General features: G+C 55.3%; 1 protein-coding gene across 3 annotated transcripts in view; it reads left to right on the top strand.

Annotated features, from left to right (window-relative positions):
• Positions 1-329: 329 nt before the first annotated feature.
• Positions 330-22,439, top strand: part of PHF21B (PHD finger protein 21B) — an 87,300-nt gene continuing 65,190 nt past the window's right edge. For 2 of the 3 annotated variants that reach the window (XM_028115716.2, XM_028115715.2), the window contains exons 1-2: positions 330-383; positions 1,291-1,356. In XM_028115716.2, coding sequence (XP_027971517.1) covers positions 330-383; positions 1,291-1,356 — 120 coding nt within the window. Of the gene's footprint in view, positions 384-1,087; positions 1,106-1,290; positions 1,357-22,439 lie in introns of those variants that run through there. The other variant, XM_028115717.1, reaches the window with a different exon arrangement.

Raw genomic sequence — 22,439 nt, 5'->3', positions numbered from 1 at the left:
GCGGGCTGCGCGGGGCTGCGCGGGGCTCCCGGCGCCTGGGGGCCATGCGCCGGCCAGCGCGGGCGGCCCGGGGACCCGGCGCAACTTGCCGGGCAGCCTGAGGAGTTGGAGCGGCCGCGGGCTTGGCGCCGCGGCGCCCAGCCGCCTTTCTTCCCCCTCGCCAGACGCCCCCTCCCTCTCTCCCGTTTGTCCTTGGGGGAGGGGGCTCCCGTGCCCCCTCCCTCCCCGGAGGCCCGGTCCGCCCCCGCCCGCTCCCGCCCCCGTGGAGTCGCGCAACTTCCCGGGAGCCGGGGCCAAAGTGAGCGCAAAGTGCTGCCCAAGTTGCCGGGATGGAGCTGCAGAGCCGGCCCGAGGCGCTCGCCGTGGAACTCGCGCGCCACCAGGTAGGCGACCCGGGGCCCCGGGCCAGGAGTGGGGGGGTTGGGGGGGGGCTTCAGGGACCCGAGCCCAGCGTCCCGTTCCTCGTCGTGGCAGGGTCTGCACGGCTGAAGGTGCCCGAAAAGGGCTCCTCCTCGAGCCTGCCCCGGGGCTGGGGGGAGTTTTTACGTGCCCGGCCCCCCGCCCCCGGGCTCCTCCGCCGCCCTCCTCTCTTGCAGTCTTGCACAGTTTGGGGGGGTGGGGTCCGGAGCCCGCGGGACCTGAGCCCCGCATCTTCTTTTTCTCCACGCAGGGTCTGCAGGACTGAGGGTGCCAGGAGGGGGCCCCTTCGTGATTCTGCCCCGGGGTGTTTGTGTGAGAGTGTGGAACGACCCCCACCCGGCCCCCACCCGCGTGCAACCCTGCACAGTTTGCAAAAGTAGTTTTGGCGATTGTTGCTCGGGCTAGCAGCGGCGTGGCGGCCGGAGCCCGAGCGGAATTGCGGCGTGCGCGTGTGTGTGTTGGGGAGATTAGGACGCGACTTGAATATTTATGAGCTTTGCTCGACACGGACTCGCCGTGTTTACTTGGCTCTTTGTTCCTCCCCCCTCCCCCGGCACACAGTCACACTCACACTCACTCGCACACTCACCCCTGCCTGCAAACTTGCACGGCTCGGGGCGCGCCGCCGGGTGGCCGCGGCCCCCGCCCCGCCCCGCGAGCTGCCCCGATGAGGCGGCAGCCACAGGTAAGCGGCCCCGCGCGGCACTGCCCGGCCGCCGCGCGTGCGGGACGCAGCCCGGGGAACTTGGGGCGCGCTGCGGACAGCCCGGCCCGCGGGCTGCCGGGTGGGGGGGTGCGGCCCGCGGGGCCCCGGGCGCACTCGACCCCCCGGGGCGGCCGGCCTGAGCCTGCTCCTCCGTGTTTCCGCAGAACGGCGACCTCAAGAAGCAGCTCCACGAAAGGCAGCCGCGGATCGCCGCGCTCAACGACAAACAAGTAAGCGAGCTGGAGCCTGCGCCCCCCAACTCCGCCCGCGGTGGGGAGGAGGGGTCGCCCGGCACTTTGGCAGCACCCTAAAAAGTGCCGGCCTCGGCGCCGCACGCTCAGACTCCCAAAGGAGTCTGTCTGCAGCCCTCAAAGTTACCCGCCCCCCCTTTTTCTGGAAAGAAAGAGCCGGGTTCTTGGAGGCCGAGGGGGGAGAGCAAGGCTCCCGCAGTGGCCGAAAGAGAGAAGCTGCGCTCAAAAGGCGGCGAGCAGCCCGGCGTCCATTTTGAGTTGGTGGACATGTTTTTGGAATGTGGCAATTTCTACCGGCTCGGTGTCCCCCACTTCACGGCGGTGTGAGGGTAGGGGTGGCGGGGGGCGGTATTTCGGGCCTGGACACCAAACTCCTTGGAAGCGATTTCTGGATTCCATTGCAAATCTGATTTAAAGAATCGTTCCTCTGGGCTCCCCCCTCCCCTCCACTTCTCCAGCATCACTTTTTATTCTCGGAACCTGACGCCAGCTCCCGGGGAACAAAAGAAAGGCGCCCCCAGGACCCCCCAGTTCTGCCCCAACTTTGGTCTCTGGCCTGCAGGCGTGGATTGGGACACCCGACGAGCGCCTCGCGGTGGGGGGCACGGCCACCGACCCCCCTCCCGACCCCTCCGGGGAGGAAAAGTTGTCCATTGTGACTTAGTTGCGCTGAGCTCAGCGATCGGGGTTTCAGCACCACGAACAGATGCCGCCGCCAGAGCGCGGCCGGCTGCGCGCCCCCGCCCCCTCCCTCCCCGCCGCTCGCGCCCCTCCCCCTCCGCTCCTCCCCCTGCGCGCCCCGCTCCCCGCACACGCGCTCCCGCCCCTTCCCCGCGCCGCCCGGAGCCGAGAACTTTGAGCGGCGCAGCCAATGGCGCTCCCGGGGCTCCGAGGCTGGCGGGGGCGGGGGCGCCGGCGCCCCTCCCCGCGGCCCCTCCCCTCCGCGGGCCCGCCCCCGCCCCGCCGCGCCCCCTGGCCATCGATCGCGCTTCCTTCGGAATGCCGGCCGCCGCCGTCAGCACCAAACTTGGACAGCACCGCCCCCACCCCCGCCCCCGCCGCGGCCGCCGCGGTGGCCCCCTCCGTCCTCCCCCAACTCCGGGCCGCGGATCCGATGCCCCCTCCCCGGAGGGGTTTTCGGTGGAGGGAGAGACAGGGACGAGATCGGCGGGGGTGGCGGCGACAGCGGAGCGGGAGAACTCGGAGGCCGGGTGTAAATTTCGAGTCTTTAAAGTTGAAAAGTGGTGGGAGGGGGCGTGCGGAAGAGGAGGGGGCCGGGGACTGCGGAAAGAAAGATGGCTGTCCCCGCGGGTCCGCGCCTGGTCGGGGGCGCCCGGCTGGACGGGAGGGTTGGGACGAATGCATTAACCCCTTTCTGTCGGTGCCGCGGCCCCCCCACCCCGGCCGCGCGCGCCCGCCCGGCCCGCGCCCCCGTCCAGGCGTGGAAGCTTCCATTCCCGCCGGAGGGGGGTCCGGCGCGCGGCCCCGGCGAAGTCGGGGAGTTCGCGGGGGGAGGGGACCCAGGCCCGGCATTACCATTTTGATTGCTTTGATGCCATTTTTGGAGGGGGAGGGGTTGGAAGACCCTTCGCTGAGCACAAAGATGTTTAATCGCTGTGTAGAATCAAACCAGATACTTTATTATTATTATTATTTTTTTTTTTAGAAAAAAAACCCCATCACCAAATCCGGTACAGTGTGATAGCTAAGAGGGATGCTAAGCCCTTTTTCACTGGGTAGAACGACAAGTTGTTGACTCTTATGCTCTGAGTGGAAGATTTAAGAGAGGGAGGGAGGGAGGGAGAGGGAGAGAATCCAGTAATCCGCAGCTTTTATTGCAACAATGTCTTTATGTGTGCTTCTACATGGCAATAGTTTTACTATTTGGAGTGGCTTTTCAGAGCTTGGGTTTGATCATTTCTTCTGTGTTGTAGCAACTGTTTCAAGGCTGTTTAAAATTTTATGATGATAGTAAATGAGTAGCTATTTATTATCTGTCATGCCGGAATTTCGATGAGGCTGAGAGAAACATTTGAAATTGTGTTTGGAGGCTCCCGTGCAGCTTCGGGGAAGGAGCTTTCCTACTCCAGGCTGTCTTTGCCTTTAAATTTGAACTAGGGGAAGGAAAGATGCTTGCGAATGGAATGTACCTCCATCTTTTTGTGTGTGTTGAGTGTGTGTTCAGAAAGAAAGGAAACAAGGAAAACTTTTGTTCTCTGGCCTTTTAAAAATGTTTCTCTTTTAAATGACTAAATATAACATATGGTAAGCAGCCAGCCTTGGGCCTGGCCATCGGAACTTGTGTTTGGAACTGTCTGTTGTTTTTCTTTTTCCCTTTGTGGCATTTTATATAACAAGGGCTCATAAAAGAGGGAGGGGAGGGGGCCGAGCCGTGGTGCAGCATGCTAATAAAGCTGCCTTGTCTCTCCCGAGCTCCGCGGTGAAATCTTTCAGAGGTCACCTATGAAATGAGTTGGGTAGACTTAACATTTACTCCTCTCTCCCTCCTTGGGAGAGTTTGGTGGTGATTGGCAGCTCGGCGGGGGAAAGGTCCATGAACAGGCTCTTTGGAGGTGATTCTGGGCTGCACCCAGGGTCTGGAAGAGGAGCAGCAGGGGCTCTGCTTGGTCACCTCGGAACCTGCCCGGGAGTAGCAGAAATGTGGGAGCAGGTATGAGAAGGCCAGTATTTTAGAGTTTGTTTTTGACTTAACATAAAATTAAAGGTAGTGCTCATTTATAGATTTGCTCGGGAAGAAATTCATACCATTTACACTTCCGGAGATGTGTTTTTGTGCTGCTCCTGCCTGGAATGTGGGATGTAAAGGTTAAGTTTCAATTAAAAGTGCATACGTGGATGATGAACTAGATAGTAAAGCGAACGGATGACCCCATTATCCACATCTGTTAGAAATACAATAGCAGCTGAGTAATATCTTTTGGTGCCCAGCCATCAATTTCCCATTCACACCCTTGACACTGGAATTTTTTCAGTGATTTCTAGAAACATGGACAGGTGTTTAAAGATGTTTATCAAGGACTCACAGAAGTAAATAGGTTGGTTGTCGGTCAGAAGTAGAGAGATACAAATCCTGTATAACTCTCCGGTGTGTCTCCCACCTTTGGTGGACTAGGGGATAAACAGGAAACCAGCTACCATAGGACCTCGCTGTTTGAAAACGGAGTTCATGTTTTTTCCTTTAAAAAAAAAAAAAGGAGGTGGGGGGAGTTGGTCAGAGCTGAATTTTGGCCAGGCTGCATTCCCAGGTGTGGCCGCGCCTGGCTGCCAGGTTTTGAATTCCAGTGGAGGACGGACCCCTCGTCTTTAATGACATATGATGTGTGAAGACTCCATTAGTTGCTCCAATGGTTTTACGCCATGAATTTGCAGCACATGCAGAGAGGCAGTAACATTTTTATCTGAATTGTCAAGCAACAAGCACTTCCGTGTAAATAACAGACCCATCATAAATACTGGTTTTTTGTTGTTGTTGTTTTTTACCTTCCCGCTTTGGAGTTCTCAGCACAACATTTAGGTGTCACGTGTAGTGGGCATTTCCAGACCTGAACTTCATGAAGTTCAGCTTCACCACAGAGGGAGAAGAGCCTTCTGTGGTAACTGCAGCCCGGGCTGGTGTGGCCTTGTGAGAGAGAGACCCCCCGGAGGTGAACTTGGGGACTTTTGTGCCGCTCAATCCATCGATTTGATGGACTCTGGATTCCGAGGGGCTGTCCTTAAGTGCAGCAATAAAAATATGTCTTCTTGAAAGGTATTATGTATGTGGCACGCACCCGGGCGCTGAATCATGTCTTCACTGTGATTCACTAGCCGTGGTGGACACCAGAGGGACTTCGCCTTGTAAGTATCCACCAAACGAAATTGCAGGCTGGGTTTTATTCCGAAAGCTCCCGATTGTTTGCAGTCCTTTGGTAAAAGGACATGCCATTTTCCGAGCTTTCCTTCAAGTCTGTCCCTATCCAGGAGGGTAAATTTTCACCTTCCTGGCTTTGAGTGGAAGTTGTCATGCTTCTAATAGCATCATTATGTGCTAAAGAGAAAAGTGTCCCAAAGTTCCACGTTCCATCCCCAAAGTTCCACGTTCCATCCACTAGGACAGCAACCCCCAGGCCTGGCTTGGCCCACCACCACCCTTACCCCCCAGCAGCCCATGTCCCTCCCACACTCACCTGAACCCTGTTCCTGGAGTCCCTCTTCCTCTTCCCAACCCCCTCCACCAGGAGGGCCCCTCCTCCATCACCTCTTAGTTAGAAGATTGCAGTAGCCTCCTCACTGCACCCCCTGTAAAAACAAACAAACAAAAAAACCCCACCACCAACAAAACCCAAAACAGCTTTGTTGAAGTACGATTCACCTATCCTATCATTCATCTGTTTCGAATGCACAATTAAATGGGTTTTTTGTGTATATTCACAGAGATTTGCAACTGTCACCACCGTCAATTTTAGAACATTTTCAGCCCTCAAAAAGAACGCCCCTGGCTCTCACTCGCTGCCCACCCCCGTCCAGCCCTAAGCAACCACTGATCTGCCCTCTGTCCCTAGCGAGTTGCCTATTTTGGCTTTCCTGTGAATGGAATTACACGATGTGCGCTGTTTATGACCAGCTTCTTTCACGGAGCATAACGTTTTCGAGGCTCATCCCAGTGGTAACCGGTGGTGGCCCTTCATTCCTTTTTGTGTCTGAATAATACTCCGTTGTACGGGTGGACCACAGTTTGCTTGGCTCTTCACCAGTTGATGGGCATTTGGGTTGTTTCCGTCTCTTGGCCACACGAATAACATACTGCATCTCCTCTTGCCCCTTCTGGTATGTTCTGCTTGCCCTGCTTGGTCTCCGCTTCAGGGCACTCTCTGCTTGGTTCTGCTTGGTCTCCACTCAGGGCACTCTCCATCTCCCTCCTGCACATGGCAGCGCTGTCTCTCTGGTTGCTTCCAGCAGCTTCTCTGAGGCACCCCGAGCATTTCCTTGCATCTAGAGAGTGCTGGCTATTGTCTCTCTTGGATCTTTTCCTGTCTGCTTTGTGCTAGACTGTAAGCTCTGTGAAGGGTGGTGGCTCCGTCTACTTTACCTCTGCCCCTGTATTCTCAAGGCAGTGCTTTGTAGGGACTGAATGCACATTTGTTGAGCGAGTGGATGACCTTGTCGCAAGATGGGCATGAGGATTAGCAGTGATTTACCGAACGGTCCTCGCCAAATCCCTAGCCTACAGTAGGCATGTGGTAAATGGCAGGTTCTCGTATGTTCGAAATGAGCAGACATAGAAATGAGTAAGACCCACAGCTCCCTGCCCTTGGAAACCTCACCAAAGATCAAGGCATAGATAACCATGTTTCCAGAAAATCCCAGAAAAGTGCTGGGAAAATCACACTGTGGGAACACCAGCATTGTTCCTGGCCCGGAGACTGAGGATAGCTTCCTGGAGGGCGTTGGGGTAGGGGTCCTCGAGGACACCTGGGGTTGTGGACGGGAGAAGCTGGTGGCCAAGCCCGCTAAGGGACAATGGCCTGAAGAAACCTGCAGGTGCTGTGAGCTTTGTGGCAGAAAGACCATGGGAGAGAGCAGAAGAGGGACATCAGAGAAGGCGAGCTGGGGCCAGAGCAAGGAAGGCATCACTCGCCTGGATCAAGGGCCTGGATTTTACACCATAGGCTTGGAAAGTGCTCACAGATCAAGAAGGGGCAGGAATGGTGCCGGGAGCAAGGTGGGAAGGGAGGAGAGGAAAGGAGGCCTGAACTCCCTCCCTGCTTGGCCCAGCCAGGCCAGATGAGCTCTTTAGACGTTTGTCCCCTGCCTAGGGAGGCTCTCGTACAGACAATGGGACCTGTGCATGACATGGGGGAGGAGGCTGGGAGGCTGCTGGCCCCGTAGCCCTGGGTGACCAGAACTAACAGGCTGTGAGGACAGGGGCACCACTTGGTGATCTTCTTCCTCCTACCTTCACCAGAGCTTAGAGCTGAGGGGTGGCGCTTCTAGAAACCTAGTTAGCAACTCTGGTCAGTTGGTTTAAAAAAATATAGGTGTGTGTACGTACGTATACATATACACGTATTTATCAGTTATGTCTGTATTTGCTTTTATTTTGGCTATAAAGTATATGATAAATGAAATAAGTAACACGTGTCAATATGGACCAATAAATATATATATGAAGTGCATGTAATACGTACGTAATATAAGTCAGTTAATAACTTTTCAGGATTATGTACTGAAAATGAGAGGATTTGTTTTTGAACTAAGAAAATAATTACCATTCTTCTGAAGTAAAATCTTAACTAAGGAAGACGGTGATCAATGTTCTTTTTATTATTTCTATTAACAATGAGGAGATAAAGAAGAATTCTGCTTCCAAAAGAAGTTTTTATTGTAAAAGCAACACATGCTTGCTCGGAAAAAAACTCACAGTACGAATCTGAAGGTCCGAAAACACAAGCCCCCTTCTTTCCGCCCCATCCTTGCTTGGGGATGAGAGCAGGGCATGTTCTGTGCACACACAAACACCTGTAACACGGATAAACATGCGCAGTGCAGGCACTAAGCATACCAGGTCTCAGCTTGCTTTTTACACTTGACATCCTGTTGTGCACATCTGTCTTGGGGAGAACTTGGTTGAATTCCACAAGCATTGAATGAGCATCCACCGAATACAAGTACTGAGGATATGGAGGTGATGGCGGGTGGTGTGCTGTTAGCAACAGTGACGTCTCATTTTATAAGGCTTTTTACACTTACAAAATGCTTTCACCAGTCTCTGCAAACATTTTCACATATAGCTGGGGAGACAGGTGTATCCACCGTTTCCTATCCCTTGAAGCTCAGTGAGGCGTCTGCATGAGATGTTCAACCACTGGGCTCACTTGGGCAGCAGGTGGGAGGGTGTGATCTGATGGGGTGCTTGGGGGATTGCTCCAAGGAGGTGACGCTTCCAGCTGTAGAGGAGCAGAGAGACAAATTGCACAGAGACGCATGCCTCGGCTGTCTACAGCACCATACTCTTCGACGGGTCTGTCTGTTCCATCACCTCTTTGATGCTGTCTTTTTATTTGATTGTCAGGATAATCCCATGACTTGGGGGCAGGCTGGGCAGGGGAATCTTTCCTGCTGGACAGATCAGAGAAGGGCAGCTTCCCAAGGTCAGACAGCTTGGGACCACTGAGACGGTGCCTTCTGTTGTAGCCACTGCCTCATCTCTGATGGGCCCCCCCGCATTGTAGAGTCAAACATGATGTAGCCTCAAGAGCAGAGACCCTAAAGTCACACACTGCAGTTCATATCCTAGCTCCCCACGTCTGGCTGGGTAGCCTTGGACAAGTCATTTTGCTGCCTTGAGCTTCCTATCCGTAAAGCGGGTTGTTGTAATAAGACCTATCTCAACCAGGAAGCGAAGGGGTTGATTGAAGGGAATTGTGGTCCCTGCATCTGTGACCACAGAAGACACCTGCTGAGCCCCGCCCTGCGCCTGGGGTGCCACCACCTTTGTTTGCATTGCTGCTCAGGACTCTTCCCCACGTTCTTTTCCAAGTGAGGGCGTCCTGTTGCCCCGTGGCTCGTGGTACAACCTTCTTCTCCAGCCAGTCCAAGGTTCGCTTTGATATTTAGCGTCTTAAAACAGCTGCTGACAGAGCTGTACGATTGATTTCAATTAGCTTCGAATTTTTTCAATGAGATGACTCTGATAATAACTTTGGTAATCCCACGATGCCTCATTAGAGCTGCTGGCTATGATGATTAGCCCTGTGATTTAGCAAGTTTTTCCTCCGACACCTTTGTCTGTCCTGGAAGCGAGTCACGGGCGTGCTGCCGTTTTCACATCACTTGGATGAGCCCACACTAAACACGCCGCTGCCTGGTCGCCCGCTGGAGCTGGCTGCTGGGCCCGAGCAAGCGCCTACCTTCCCTGGCCGCATGGACTCTTGCCGCCGAGCAGCGTTTTGGCACAGTGACACACAGGGGACTCGAGGAGGCCCTTACCCCAGACATGGGGGCCCTTCGGGGGGGAAGAGGCAGGTTTCCGGAGGAGGGTGCAGCATGGCTCCGCTGTTTGGAAGGTACACTGTTTAAGGAAGTAGGACTCTGGATTTGATTTCCCTACCAGAAGAGGGCCGCCAAGAAGGCTTTAACTTCTGTCTCCGAGAGGCACGTAACAAAGAGGTTAAGCGCAGGCTTTATGCCTGGAGGAGTTGGAGACCCAGTGCCATCCTGTGTCTGTCCCACGTTCAGTGGCTGAAAATGGGAATCACAGCCCCTTGCAAATCAAGTAGCAGAGGGTGGCACGCGGTAAGTGCTCAAGAAATGACATGAGAGAGGCGTTCGGAGGGTTCAACAGGACGATGCATTAAGCCCCGGGTCCTCAGCAGGTGGGACCTGGTGGTCATCTTCTGATTCTCCGTCCTCAGCCCCAGCTTTCTTGTTCGAGGCGAGCCTGAGTCAAGCCCCTCCTCGGGCTCCCTTGGACCAACCCATTCACTGTTCACATAGCCCTTTGGAGAAGGCCTGCTCCTAATTTTTATTTTATTGAGGACGGGCTGAAGCCCAGCGAGATCAAAGGGCTTGTTGACAGGACACAAGCAGTGAGTGGAGGGGCTCTGATCCAGTTCCAGGCCTCATGGTCCTCGCCCCTCCGCTGGAGTATGTGTGGGGGCAGGGGGGCGGGGGGGCGGGGACGATAGCACTTCATGCCACGAGTTAGAAAAGGGTCCAGGACATGCATTAAGATCGAAGTTAAGTGGAGTTAGCGTGTCAGAGACAAGCCCTGGTGAGTTCGAGGTAGCTGGTCCGTGATGATGAGTTGGGACCTTTACTTTGGAGTACGAGGTCATAGAACTTTGGCGGAGACCCTGGGTCTGCATCCAGTCTCTGCATAGGGCACCAAGGTGGGGAGTGGGCGGCAGGCTGGGTGCAGGGAGGGGTCTCTGCAGCATGGAAGCTGAGATTCGGACTGTCCCCAAAGCACACTCTCCTCCCCACCCGCAGGTGAAGAGCCCCTGGGTCCGTGCCCTCCACCCTCTGCTTTGCTGGCCCTACCTTGGCCCCCTCTGGCTCTGCTACTGGGATTCTTCTTGTTTTCAGTGTTTTTTCACACTGCAGTGTGGAGGCATCTTCTCATTTTGAAATGGCCTCTGTTTTCCAAAGGAACAAACATGCTTCCTTAAGATTTTTTTTTTTTTTTTTTGGTGGTTACTTATTGTTCTGTGGTAGCAGTTTCCAGAGCGCGGTGAGAAATTGCTGATCCAGCTCCGTTCTGGTTTCAGCCTCCAACTGCCAACAGCGGGCATCCTGTGCGGTCTCAGCTGGGCCGCGCTTTACTTTTTTTTCCTTTTTGCTTGGCACCTGTGTTGGTCGTGTTAAAACACAGCAGAAAGAAGTGCTTCCTCGGGGGATTTTCGGGGTTGTTTTTTGTCCAAGGCTGAATGGCTCCTCAGCCTCCAAGTACTTACAATAGGAGGGGCAGGTGGCTGGATCCTTATCTCAAAGTGGGGATAATGCTGTTTCCCAGGCCAGGTTGCCCTGAGGATTAGTGAGGATGCGCGTCCCAAGTACCTGGCGTCATTCTCAGCATGCAGCAGGGCAGTGGGGTTAGAGGGAGCAGTTCACAGAATCACTTTATCAGCCATAGTGGGCGACGCAGAAAGCTGGCAGCACCCAAAGATGTTACTGCCATGGAGAAGTGGATGGCTTTCAGTTGGGACAGAAACCCCTGCGTTGCTGTTGTGTCCACGGATTGGTGTGGCCCCTGCTGGGACTGAGTCATGAATTTGAGATTTGGTGGAAATTGAGGGTGGGTGTCCCCCCAGACTTGGCCTCACGGCTCAAAGCACAAGATGGGAGAGCCACGGGGTGGGGGAGTGTTGTGGGGCACCTCTGCCAAGCCCCCATGTCTCCCCATGAAACTGAGGCCCTGCGTGGGGGATGGGGATGGCACCCAGGGACCAGAATGGAGCCCTGGGGGACACCAGTCTTCCTGATCACACACCGCAGTTGTGCAAGAACTGCCTGTCGTTTTTGTTCAAATAGTTAAATTTCGTTCATCGGAGGGTTTTTTTGGGAAGCATCCTGGTGGGGGTTCGCTGTGTTATGTGCTGGGGTCTTGCACAGGATGTCCTCTGTGACAACAGGACCGCCAAGAATAGACCCCGGGCAACACCTGGTCGGGGGGTGGGTTTCAGAGCCATCCTTAGACTTTAAGAGCAGTTGACCCCCTGATCGGCACAAATAGGGGACCGGCAACATTGGCAGGACCCAGCACATTCCGGAATTTCCCATTTTATGAGACTTGCTGAACCAGATTGCAGCTCTCTAGGTGCAGGTAAGTTTCAAAAAGCTGTTTCAGAAAGAGTCCCTGCAGCGGTGTTTGTGACCCAGCCTGCCCGCGTGCACTCCTGCCTTCAGAGACTGACTGTGGGCTTGTGTGGGGAGAGTCACCCTCCTAAAAGGAAAGGGTGCTAAGAGATTGTAATATGAGGGGAGCAGTCATCTTTAGGGGAAATCGTGACTGCCTTTTCATCTCTTGCGTGGAAGCAGCAAAAAGTTACTTGAAACACCGGTTGGGAGTGGTCCATTGGGGTCTCCCTGGGGGGGGTGCCAGCAGGCTGCCCCTGGGTGATGCTGTAATCCAAGTGGGGAGAGGCTTTTTGCCCCACAAAAGAGAAACAGGCAGGGATGGGGCAGAGGAGAGAGAGAGAGAGGGAGATGTGTTTCTCTTTGATGTCATTCAGGCGGAAAGCCAATCTGCACATGTAAATGAACTTGAAAATGCAATTAAAATATATATACATATTAGAGACTGTGATCCAGAATTTAACGTGAGATGCAGGTTACAAAGTGACAAGCAGCATTTCCTACAATCAGTGATACCAACTCTTCTCTGTGATTAATGCGTCTCGTCTCAGTGGTAATAAACGCACCCCAGATAAATGCCAGAATTATTTCTTAAACTACCGTTTGACAGCCCCACTGAATGCAGAGTTTTCTTTGCCCACGTCGCCAGCCTCCTCCCAGCTGCCACCGCCAAGGGGACACGTGCTCAAGAAGGCCCCTCCAGGGGCTCGTCCTGGCTTGACGGGAGAGGTGACACAACCGTTGCGGGCATCATCGTGGGCAGAGATCGGAGGGGTCCTGAACGCGGCCACGGCTGCAGCACCAGCTGGTGGGCACGTCACAGGGAGGTTGCGAGGAACCACCTATGGCCTGCATCTAAAGCAGGAGCCGGGGCCTGGGGGACCTGGGGTGTTAAGCGTGGGGAGGCGGCTGGAAGGGAACGGGGTGACAGAGCTGTCTGTGACGTAAGCCCTTCCTTGAGAAGGCAGTTGTGGAGCAAAGGCCTGCGGAAGCTGGAGGAGTGAGCCTTGTGGCTCTCTGCAGGAAGAGTGTTCCATCCAGAGGTAACAGCCTGTGCAAAGACCCTGAGATGGGGTGCGCCTGGCATTTCCAGTGGAGGCCAGTGTGGTTGGGAGAGAGTGACAAGTGAATGTGAGGGAGGTCGGGGAGCTGATGGGACAGGGTGGGGTGTGGGGGCTGTCCTCTCCAGCATGTCTGACCCCTGCCCTTAAATCGTCAACTGGCTATAATGTATAAGAGGGAGCAGCCCTTCCATGGGCCAGAATTTTGAATAGAGGCTGGAAGCTACTGGATGGACAATTTTAACTCCCAAGTCTGGAGAAATTCCCTGATGAGCTGTCCCGGGATAGAACTGGTTGTTCTGAGTCCTTTGTCCACCAAACCAGCATCTAAGCAGCCAAGGGGAAGCAGCAACCAACGGCAATTGGATGGGAGGCCAGGCTCGTTCTCCCTACACTGAGATCCTGTTCAGAAATGCTAAGGCTCATCAAGGATTGTGTAACTGCCTAATTACAATCTGAGATGCGCTCACTAATGCAGAATCACAGACTTTGACCCCGTGGGCCAGTGCGTGGTCCTGCTGAGGGCCGGGCCCTCTGGAGAGACCATGCCCCGCAGTGGGGTGGGGGCAGCATGGTCTGGCGTCACCCGTCACCCGTCACCCCGTGGCCTGGGCCCCATGCAGCCTGCTCCTTTGATACTTCAGGAGAAACCAGAAAGTGCTGCATCTGTGAGATCTCGTGAGGTGTGGATGTGGGTAGTGCATGCATTAAGGCCTTTTCTAAGTGCTGCTGGCCCAGGGGGACGCCGCTGCAGCCAGATCCAAGCTGTGTCCTCCGCGGTGCGTCCTCTGATCGCCTTTCCAAGTTTCCTCCCCGAGTCCCGCTTCCTTCCTCTTCATCATCCAGGCCTAGCTGAGGCGGGCTGGTGTCCCTCCTCTGGGCCAGTGCCCCTACACAGCTCCGTTGCACTGGGTCCGTGATCTAGTAATATCCTCCATCGCCCCCAGTCACCGTCTTGCGTGGCATCCGCGGACTGAGTGCTCAGCTTCTATAACCTTCAGGTGCTAAGACACGAGCATCTGAGAGCGAGCCCTGAGAGTTGGTGGTTCTGGGCTCTAGAGACAACCCCCTCCCTGCAGCCCCTGTCAGGGGAAAGCGGTCGATCACCTGGCTGGAGGGCCGTTGAGGTTCTTCAGGAGCACTCAGCTCTCATTTAGGTAAGTAAGTGGAGCTCAAAGATATTTCTGTAAATAAAATGGGCCTGCAGCCACCCTGGCCGAAGTCGGCGCCTTGTTGAAGTTATGTTATTAACAAGTTCTGCTGAGTGGGCTCGAATGGGGACCACCGCTCTCATATTGTTGATCTAATTCTAAACACGACGGATAGGACCAAATAAGTAGCCTTTAAAGGGAGAAGAGTCTGGCAGCTTGGTTTAAAGTGTCCTTTAATGAACTTCTTTGGTACTTGTATCTTAGCAACACATTTTATTACATCCTGATGCAGCTGGACGCGCGCACAGTAACTTGTCCCCTCCCCCGCTGCCCCCGCGCCGGGCGCTCTTGGGCAACGGCGGGAAGAATGTACCGACCCGCTTTCCCAAGGCTCTGTGTGCATCTCTCCTGCTTTGTTTGGTTGGTGAAAAAGGCAGACACGGCGCCAGGAGTGGGGACCTTGCAGGCTGGCTGGAGCTGGCACAGAGGGGACCCTGGCCCAGGCCGGGAAGGTGGGCGGCCCTCCCACAGCTGGGCTGCCCGTGAGTCCAGATGCTGGCGCTGTGGGCTGCTCGTGGATGTGCTGATTCTCTCCCGGGCGCTCCCTGGGTTTGGGTATTTTTATCTGGATTTCTTTCCTGTAATGACTAATTTGGATGTGGTGGAAGTGGGGACGTTTGCAAATCTTTCATGGTAATCAGCAGCCTGTAAGCGGGGATGGAGGAGGGTTCTGGATAAAGTGGACATGGTGGGGAGGGCATTGCAGGAGCGGAAGGACGACTGGGGCGCTGGGCCTGGCTCCGCTGCTCGGAAGCCCCGGGAGCTCAGCCGGGCACTGACCTTCTCCGAGCTTAACTTTGGTGGCGGTTGCATGAGTGCCTTGGGGCAGATGACCGCAAACCGGGGGGCTCACAACGACATAAAGTCACTCTCTCCCGGTCTGGAGCCAGCAGTCTGAAATCAGGGTGTGGGCAAGGCCATGCTCCCTCCTGAGGCTCTAGAGGAGGATCCTTCCTGCCTCTTCCAGCTCCTGGGGACTCCTGGTGCTCCTGGGTTTGTGGCTGCCTCTCTCCAGTCTCTGCCTCTGGCTCCACATGGCCATTGCCCCCGTGTCTCTGTCCTCTCCTCTTCCCATGAGGACCCCAGTTGTTGGATTTAGGGCCTGCCCTAACCCGGTGTGACCTCAGCTTAACTGATCACATCTGCAAACCTCCTAGTTCCACATAAGGTCACACTCCGAGATGTTGGGTGGACGTGAGTTTGGGGGAGACCATTCAACCCAGTGCACCTGCCAGTTGAAGGTAATCACACTGAGGGTTGGGGGATCAGAATTGATGGTGGCCTCTTGATGCTATAGCCCAATGCCAGGAATGCCTTGGGCCCCCTCTGCGTTTGCCCTGAGAGAGGAGCTGCCGAAACCATGCTCCATCATGAGCAAGAGGGTGGCCGTATTTTCTCGATGTGTTACCCAGCAGTTGGTGTGAATACTGGACATCAGGACCATCCCCAGAAAACCTGGGGTGTGTCATTTATTATAGCTGGTGGCTCACCAGAAGTGAAGGGTTTGACATGAAAACCAGCCAGCTGGTGGTTTTGCCCTGATTGGTTCTCATTCAGTAGCAGGGAGAGGTGCTCTAGAACACGGTAGACAGTGAGCAGGAACGCGCGCCTGCTGGGCGGCACGGAAGCTCCCACTTGTCTTGTAGGAAGGCGGAGGGCGCTGGCTGGAGTCCAAGGCTCTCCTCCTCTGGGCTCCTACCTCCCAGGAGCTTTAGGGATTTTGTTCCAGGCACATGTCTCCACGGGCCTCAACTTTCACATCTGTGTAATGGCTGTGAGGAAGGACGCTGCCTCCAAGGCCCATGGTGGGGATGAAGTTCACTATGTGGAAGCCCATCTGTAAACTGCAAATTGCCGTGTGTTGGTTTGGGCTTGCTGTCCCGTGGCTGTGGTCGGCTCTCCTGGATGACCGGGAGGCCATATCCTCTCTGGTCTGCTCTAGAGCTGTAGTCACAGGCCGGAGGGTGGAGCCATATTGCCCTGTGACAGGCCCCCTGCTACCCGGACCGCTTCCAACGACCTTGACTCCTGCTCTCGCTCCCATCTGCCAGGCGAGGAAACCGAGGCTTGGAGGGGCAGTTACTCATCCACGGGCTTAGCTCTGGAGCTGCAGCGTGAACTCAGTTGGTCCCCGGGTGCGAGCTCAAGCACCTGCATGTCTGTGTGTCACGCTGCCTGCCAGCCATCCCAGGGGCTGGGGACGCTGCACCTGTGTGTGGCATTTGGGGTTCACACGGGTCTCCCCTGGACCTGATGCCCCGTGCTCCTCGGCATCTCAGGGAGTGGCGGGCGGAAGGGGGTTCCCGTGGGACTGAGTGAGGAACTGGAGTCCCCGCTGTGTCCCCAGGGCCCTGCTGGGTCAGGCTTTGATCTTTCTGCGTCATTCTCTGCATCTGTAAAGTGGAGATGAGAGGTCACTGTGCACTTCGCAGGGTCATTGCAAGAGCGAAATGGAAGCACGAGGGGAAATCGGGGGACTCGGAGGGCTGCGCATGGGGCTGCTGGGGCCACGTGGGTGGGCTGGAGTGTCCACTGTCTTCCCCATCCCCACCACCACCACTTATTTTGCGCCTACTGTATGCCAGCCGTCTTCCACGCCGTAGTGCCGTGTCACTCCTTGGAACAAAGCTGTGATCCCTGTTTACAGGAACAGGAAGTGACACAGGAGCCCTTCAGTAGGAGGTGTGGTGAGCGGCCCAGGGTCGGGCTCAGACGGAGCTGGGGGAGAACCCTGGAACCCTGCCATGCCTCCCTATGCAGAGGCTTCATTCCTCGTGTGCAGGTTCCACTCGACAACGATCCCTGTGCCTTCCGAGGCTTCTGGGGCTCAGCGGGGGACACGGTCAATCATCACCCTTGCTCTGCTGCTGCCCACGGTGGAGCAGGACTCGAAGGCATGGCTGGTGCGAGAGGCCGTGGGGTGGCCGTCTCCCCGGCTCCCGTGCGCCAGCTGGGGGGCTCAGGTCTGGCGGCCCCTAAGACCATGCCGAGGGGCTCCCTCCCCGGGTCAGTCCCCCAGGCCAGGGTTCGGCAGGGAGCCCTGTCGTGCTCCAGCTCCTGCCGCCTGAAGGCACAAAGAAGCGAAGAGAGAGGCCGCCATGGACCACCATTCTGCTCCTTTTATTTCACCGCCTGTTGTTACTGTACACTGCCTCGGAAGATTCTGCAGGGCTGGCGTGTGTCAGTGGCTAGTTGGTAGGTAAACAGAATCCGGAATTGTCCCCTCACAAAGCGGGTCCAGAAGGGGCTGCTCTTTCATGCTGCAATGGAAAGACCCACTGCGTTCCCCACACAGTTCCGCCTGCCCTGAGCGGCATGGGCTGTGCCCCGGGGAGGCTTGGAGCTTGTGAGGCTCTGTTGGTCAGGCCCCAGGTCTCTGCTCTTGCTCAGCACTTACCTTTTGGGGCCTCCAGCCCTTGGGCTGTGTCCCGTGTCACTCTTGCCGCCGTTCCATTGGCCAGAGCATGCCACGTGACCCCCCTTTGCCAGTGGAGAAACCCTGAGGGTACAGCACAGGGGACAGGGGTGTTGTCCCGGCCAGTTGGGCAGCTGGCCGCCAGACAGGCTCCTGCTCACGTGGCCCCTCTGCACACCTGCTTCCCAGTACCCCTGTGAGCTGCAGGGCCTAGGATAAGAGGCAGTGGGAGGGGCTGCAAGAGAGCGGCCTCTGGAGCCCGCAGACCTGGGTCCATGTCTTGCCCCTATGGAAGCCTTCCCCAGCTTGCGTCCTGTGCCCGTGCATACGTGTGCTCTCCCAGCTCCCAAATCCGGCTCGCCCGTCAGGCCAGGTGTAACCCGTGTGTCCTTCAGGCAGTGGCTCCGTGACACCCCACTGCCCTGGGCCCTGTTTTGTGCGGGCGGCTCTGGGATTACTAGGGGGCTGCTGTGGGAGGCAGGGTGGTGCACAGTGACCAGGCTAGGCTGGCCTGGCCGGCAGGGGACGCAGCTCTCTGCAGTTTGTAAAGGAATCCTTCTGCAACCCAGGGGCTGCGAGCATTTTAAGGTCTTCTTTAATTAAGTTTTTCATCTGGGGCCTACAGTAAACATCTGCCATTCCGTTGGTATTCACCTGTTCCTTCGTGTGCTCTGGCTGGGCCGTGTGACCGGCCTGTGGAGGAGGAGGTGGCTGGGGGTTGGTGTCATGGTCATCGTCCCTAAAAGTCTTCTTCCCCCCTGTAGGTGCTTGTATGGCCTTTGACACCCCTTCCTCCCCCCAATCCATCCCTCCCAGTTCTCTGGGTACTGACCACGTGGCAGAGGGCGGCCTGTGGCTGTAAACAAGACACAGCCTCCGAGGGGGAGACAGACAGCAAGAGGATGTGCTCCGTCAGCGTCTGCGTCCGCTTGTCACAGGCACTGTGCTTCAGCCTCCCGCTTACCGTGGCAGCTCCAGGAACGGAGCGCTCAGTTCTCTTTGGGAAGCATCACGATGTGATTCTCCCCATTTTGCAGATGAGGAAACTAAGGGCTAGAGAGATAAGTGACCTGCCTGAGGCCCATGGTGAGTGAGGGGCAGCGCCAGGATTCCAGAAGCATCTACTTGCCCCAGCAGGCACTCGTATCCCCATTTTACAGATGAAGAAACTGAGCCCCGAGAGGTCAGTGACTTTCCCCAGTCACCCACCTTCTAGATGGCGGTGCTCAGATTTGCACCCAGGTCTCCCCTTTCCCCAGGCTGTGTGGCTCCCAGAGACCTGGGGGTAGAAGGACGTGGCATGCAGCCCCGGACTCGAGATCACTTGGCTGGCGGGCACTCTCGCTGCCCTGTCCCCACTAGGTACACCAAGTCCCCCAGTGGCTGAGCCAAAAGGCACTTGTAGAGGGCTGACCCCTCCCACGACAACCCCTGGCTCAGTATTGTCATGCATATGCTGTTGGAGGAGGAAAGGAGGGATTTGACACGGAGGGTTTGGTTTTTCGTTCGGATCTGGGGCCCCCTGAATCGGTTCCAGTGCCTCCTGATCCCGTTCTTCCATCCCTCCATCCACCCCCTGGGGGAGACCTTTGTGACCCGTGGACCGATGGGCGATGTGGTGCTGGGGGTGGTGCTCCGTGGAATTATGAGCTAACTGCCCTCCAGGAGCTCCGTGTCACCCCAATAACAGCGGTGGAGCAGCCTGGGGCTTGGTGTGGCAGCCAGAGACGGCAGCCGTTGGTGCTCTGGGCGATCGGAGGACGGGGACACTTCTGGCTCTGGACCCTGACCCTGAACAACTCTCCATGGGTTCAACCCTCAGATCCCATCTCTGACCTGTGTAAGTCTTGTGACCTTGAGCAAGGCATTGGCCATCCTGAAGCCTCCATTCACGGCCCACGACAGAGCTCCAGAGCTCACATGGGTGCGAGTCCCTGGAGGGGCTGCTCTGCCCGGAGCGGGGCTGGGGCTGGACTGCCCTCTGCCCCTGCCGCAGGGCTGCTGGCCCGTGGGGGCCACCTGGGACTCCAGGGAACACAGTGTGGAGGCCAATGACTTGAGGAAGAAGATTCAGAAATTCTTTGATGACAAGCCTGTCGTTGTCTGACCTCAGATCACATCTTCAGCCTCATCTGCCCACACGGAGCTGTTGACCATGTCTCAGACACACAAAATATCTGTGGATTGCCCTTTTCTCTGTAGCAAGATCCTGCTCATCCCCCAAGGTCAAGATCATCTCCCCACCCTCGAGGAAGGCACCTCTGGATTCATTCATTTGGATCAGATCACAGGGGTGGTACTGAGGGTCACGGTGGTGGTGGGGGTGGTGGTGAGGATGGTGATGGCCATGCTGATACCAGGGATGGTGAGGATGGTGGTACAGGGTCCCTGGGGATGCCGAGGGTGACGTCAGGCATGATGGAGCTACTACCGCACGGGTGGGAGTGTTTTCTGAGCTACCCGACCTGTCATCACCACAAGCCCCAGTGGAGAAATCTTGTCCCCACCACACACTGCGGGAAATACTGCTGGCATCGGGGCCGGTGCGGCCTGTCTTGGCTTTGCTTCTCTGGGGCCGATCAGACTCCTCAGTAAAATCAAGACCGTGAGGGGCGTTATCTGTGTCTGACACGTTGGTGCACAACAGTGAAATTTTAATCAGTGTGTAGTGGATGCAGATGTGCCTTATAGACTGTAAACGGGATAGAAATGTTTTTGCTGTTACAGTGCGTCCCTACAGACATCATGCTGTGTGTGTGGAAAGTGGAAACAAAAAGCTTTGGAAATAGTTCCAACATGACTGAAGTCAACAGCCAAGCAACAAAGTCCCTCATGCGCCTTGTAGGCCCTCCCGGGGAACCCCCCCCCCAGAGTCAAGAACAAGATGACATAAAACATGAAACGTTGCCGTATTATTTTTAAAGACTGAGGCTCAGATAGCATTTTCCAGGGCAAGTCTATTCTGTGGTTTTGCAGTTACTTTCGGGACACCTGGTGTCACTTAGTAGGTCTCCAGGTGAGCTATCTGTCCCTCTTCTTCTTTTTTTTTTTTGAAGATTTTATTTATTTATTCATGAGAGACAGAGAGCGAGAGGCAGAGGGAGAAGCAGGCTCCCAAGGAACAGGGAGCCCAATGCAGGACTCGATCCCAGGACCCTGGGATCATGACCTGAGCTGAAGGCAGATGCTCAACCATCTGAGCCACCCAGGCGCCCTGTCTTTCCCTCTTCTGATCAAGCCTGTGGTTCTGTTGGCTGCCAGTGGGTAACGCTGAGGCTCTGGAAGGAAGTCCCAAGAATAGAAAATAATATGTGATCTTTCTTGAAAGCTACAACTTTTTAAAAAAAGATTTAGTTATTAAGTCTTCTCTACACCCAACGTGGGGCCCGAACCCACAACCCCGAGATCAAGAGTTGCACATTCCACCGACTGAGCCAGCCAGGCACCCCTTGAGAATTAAAACTTTAAATGAAAAACAACAAGATAAGCAATCCTACCACCTTACAAATTTCATTGATGGATTATGGAGAGAGATTTAAATAAAAATAAGCATACATGTCATTCACTGACATAATTGCTACTTCTCATACTTAATATAGGGTTTTTTAACTCTCGGATGACCCTTTCCTCTCCACTACAGTATTTTCAAACTTTGCAAAAACTCAGGCCCTGATTGGACCTTTGTTCAGGGTCCCCTAAATCCTGGCCCCTTGACCGTCTGTCTGCATCTGAATCTCCTGGGAACTCCATCTGCCAGCAGGTCCTCGGTGCTCCTCCATACTTGTGGAACCAGAAGGTCCACCACTAAGCCCAGAAGTGTGTGTGTGACATGCCCCTCTACAAGATTCTGGAGCCCCTGAAGTGTGAGAACCAGGCCTCTGAGTGAGGATAACCCTTCCCCTGGCCACCTGACAAATGGAAAGGTGTGGACAGCATGCTTCTTCAGTCCTTTTCCTCTTTTGTGATGCTGGTGGTGATGCTGGTGGTGGTAATGGTGATGGTGGTGATGATAGTGATGGTGGTGGTGGTGATGATGAGGATGAGGATAGTGGTGGTAGTGATGATGATGGTGGTGATGCTCGTGATGCTGGTGGTCGTGGTGATGGTGATGATAGTGATGATATAATAATGGTGGTGATGATGATGATAATTATGATCATGGTGATGACAGTGATGGTGATGATGATGGTGGTAGTGGTGGTGATGGTGGTGGAGATGACTGTGATCATGGTGATGGTGGTGCTGATGATGAAATTGATGGTGGTGATGAAGGTGGTGATGGTGGTGGTGGTAACGAAGGTGATGGTGTTGAAGGTGGTGGTGGTGATGGTGGTGATCATGGTGATGTGGTGATAGTATAGTAATTTTGCTGGTGATTCTGTAATGTGGTGGTGACAACCTGGTGATGAGAATGATGAAGATGATGATGGTGACTGTTGTGATAATGGTGATGGTGATGGTGGTGGTGGTGATGGTGGTGATAGTGATCATGGTGGTGGTGGTGATGATCATGGTGATGGTAGTGGTGGTGGTGATGGTGATGATGGTGATAATGGTGGTGATGGTGGTGGTGGTGTTGGTGGTGATGGTGATGATGGTGATGGTGGTGATGATCATAGCGATGGTAGTGGTGGTGGTGATGGTGATGACGATGGTGGTGGTAGTGAGCATGGTGGTGGTGGTGATGATCATGGTGATGGTAGCGGTGGTGATGGTGATGATGGTGATGATGGTGGTGGTGGTGATGGTGATGGTGGTGGTCGTGATCATGATGGTGGTGACGGTACAGTAACGATGAAGGTGATGGTGGTGATGGTACGGTAATGATGATGGTGATTTCTGTAATAGCGGTGATGTGGTGGTGATGAAAATGATGAAGACGATGGTGGTGACTATTCTGATAATGTTGATGAGAGTGGTGATGGGGGGTGATGGGGATTTTTGTCAAGATGATAGTGGTGATGGGTGTCCTGCCTTGCTACCGCCAGGGAAAGGTTGAGGAGATTGGGGCATGGAAGT

Source organism: Eumetopias jubatus, unplaced genomic scaffold, assembly GCF_037043125.1.
Source record: "Eumetopias jubatus isolate StellerSeaLion01/CBP00866 unplaced genomic scaffold, mEumJub1_p1.0 scaffold_8, whole genome shotgun sequence".
Taxonomy (NCBI): Eukaryota; Metazoa; Chordata; class Mammalia; order Carnivora; family Otariidae; genus Eumetopias; species Eumetopias jubatus.
This window is presented reverse-complemented; position numbering and strand designations above follow the sequence as displayed.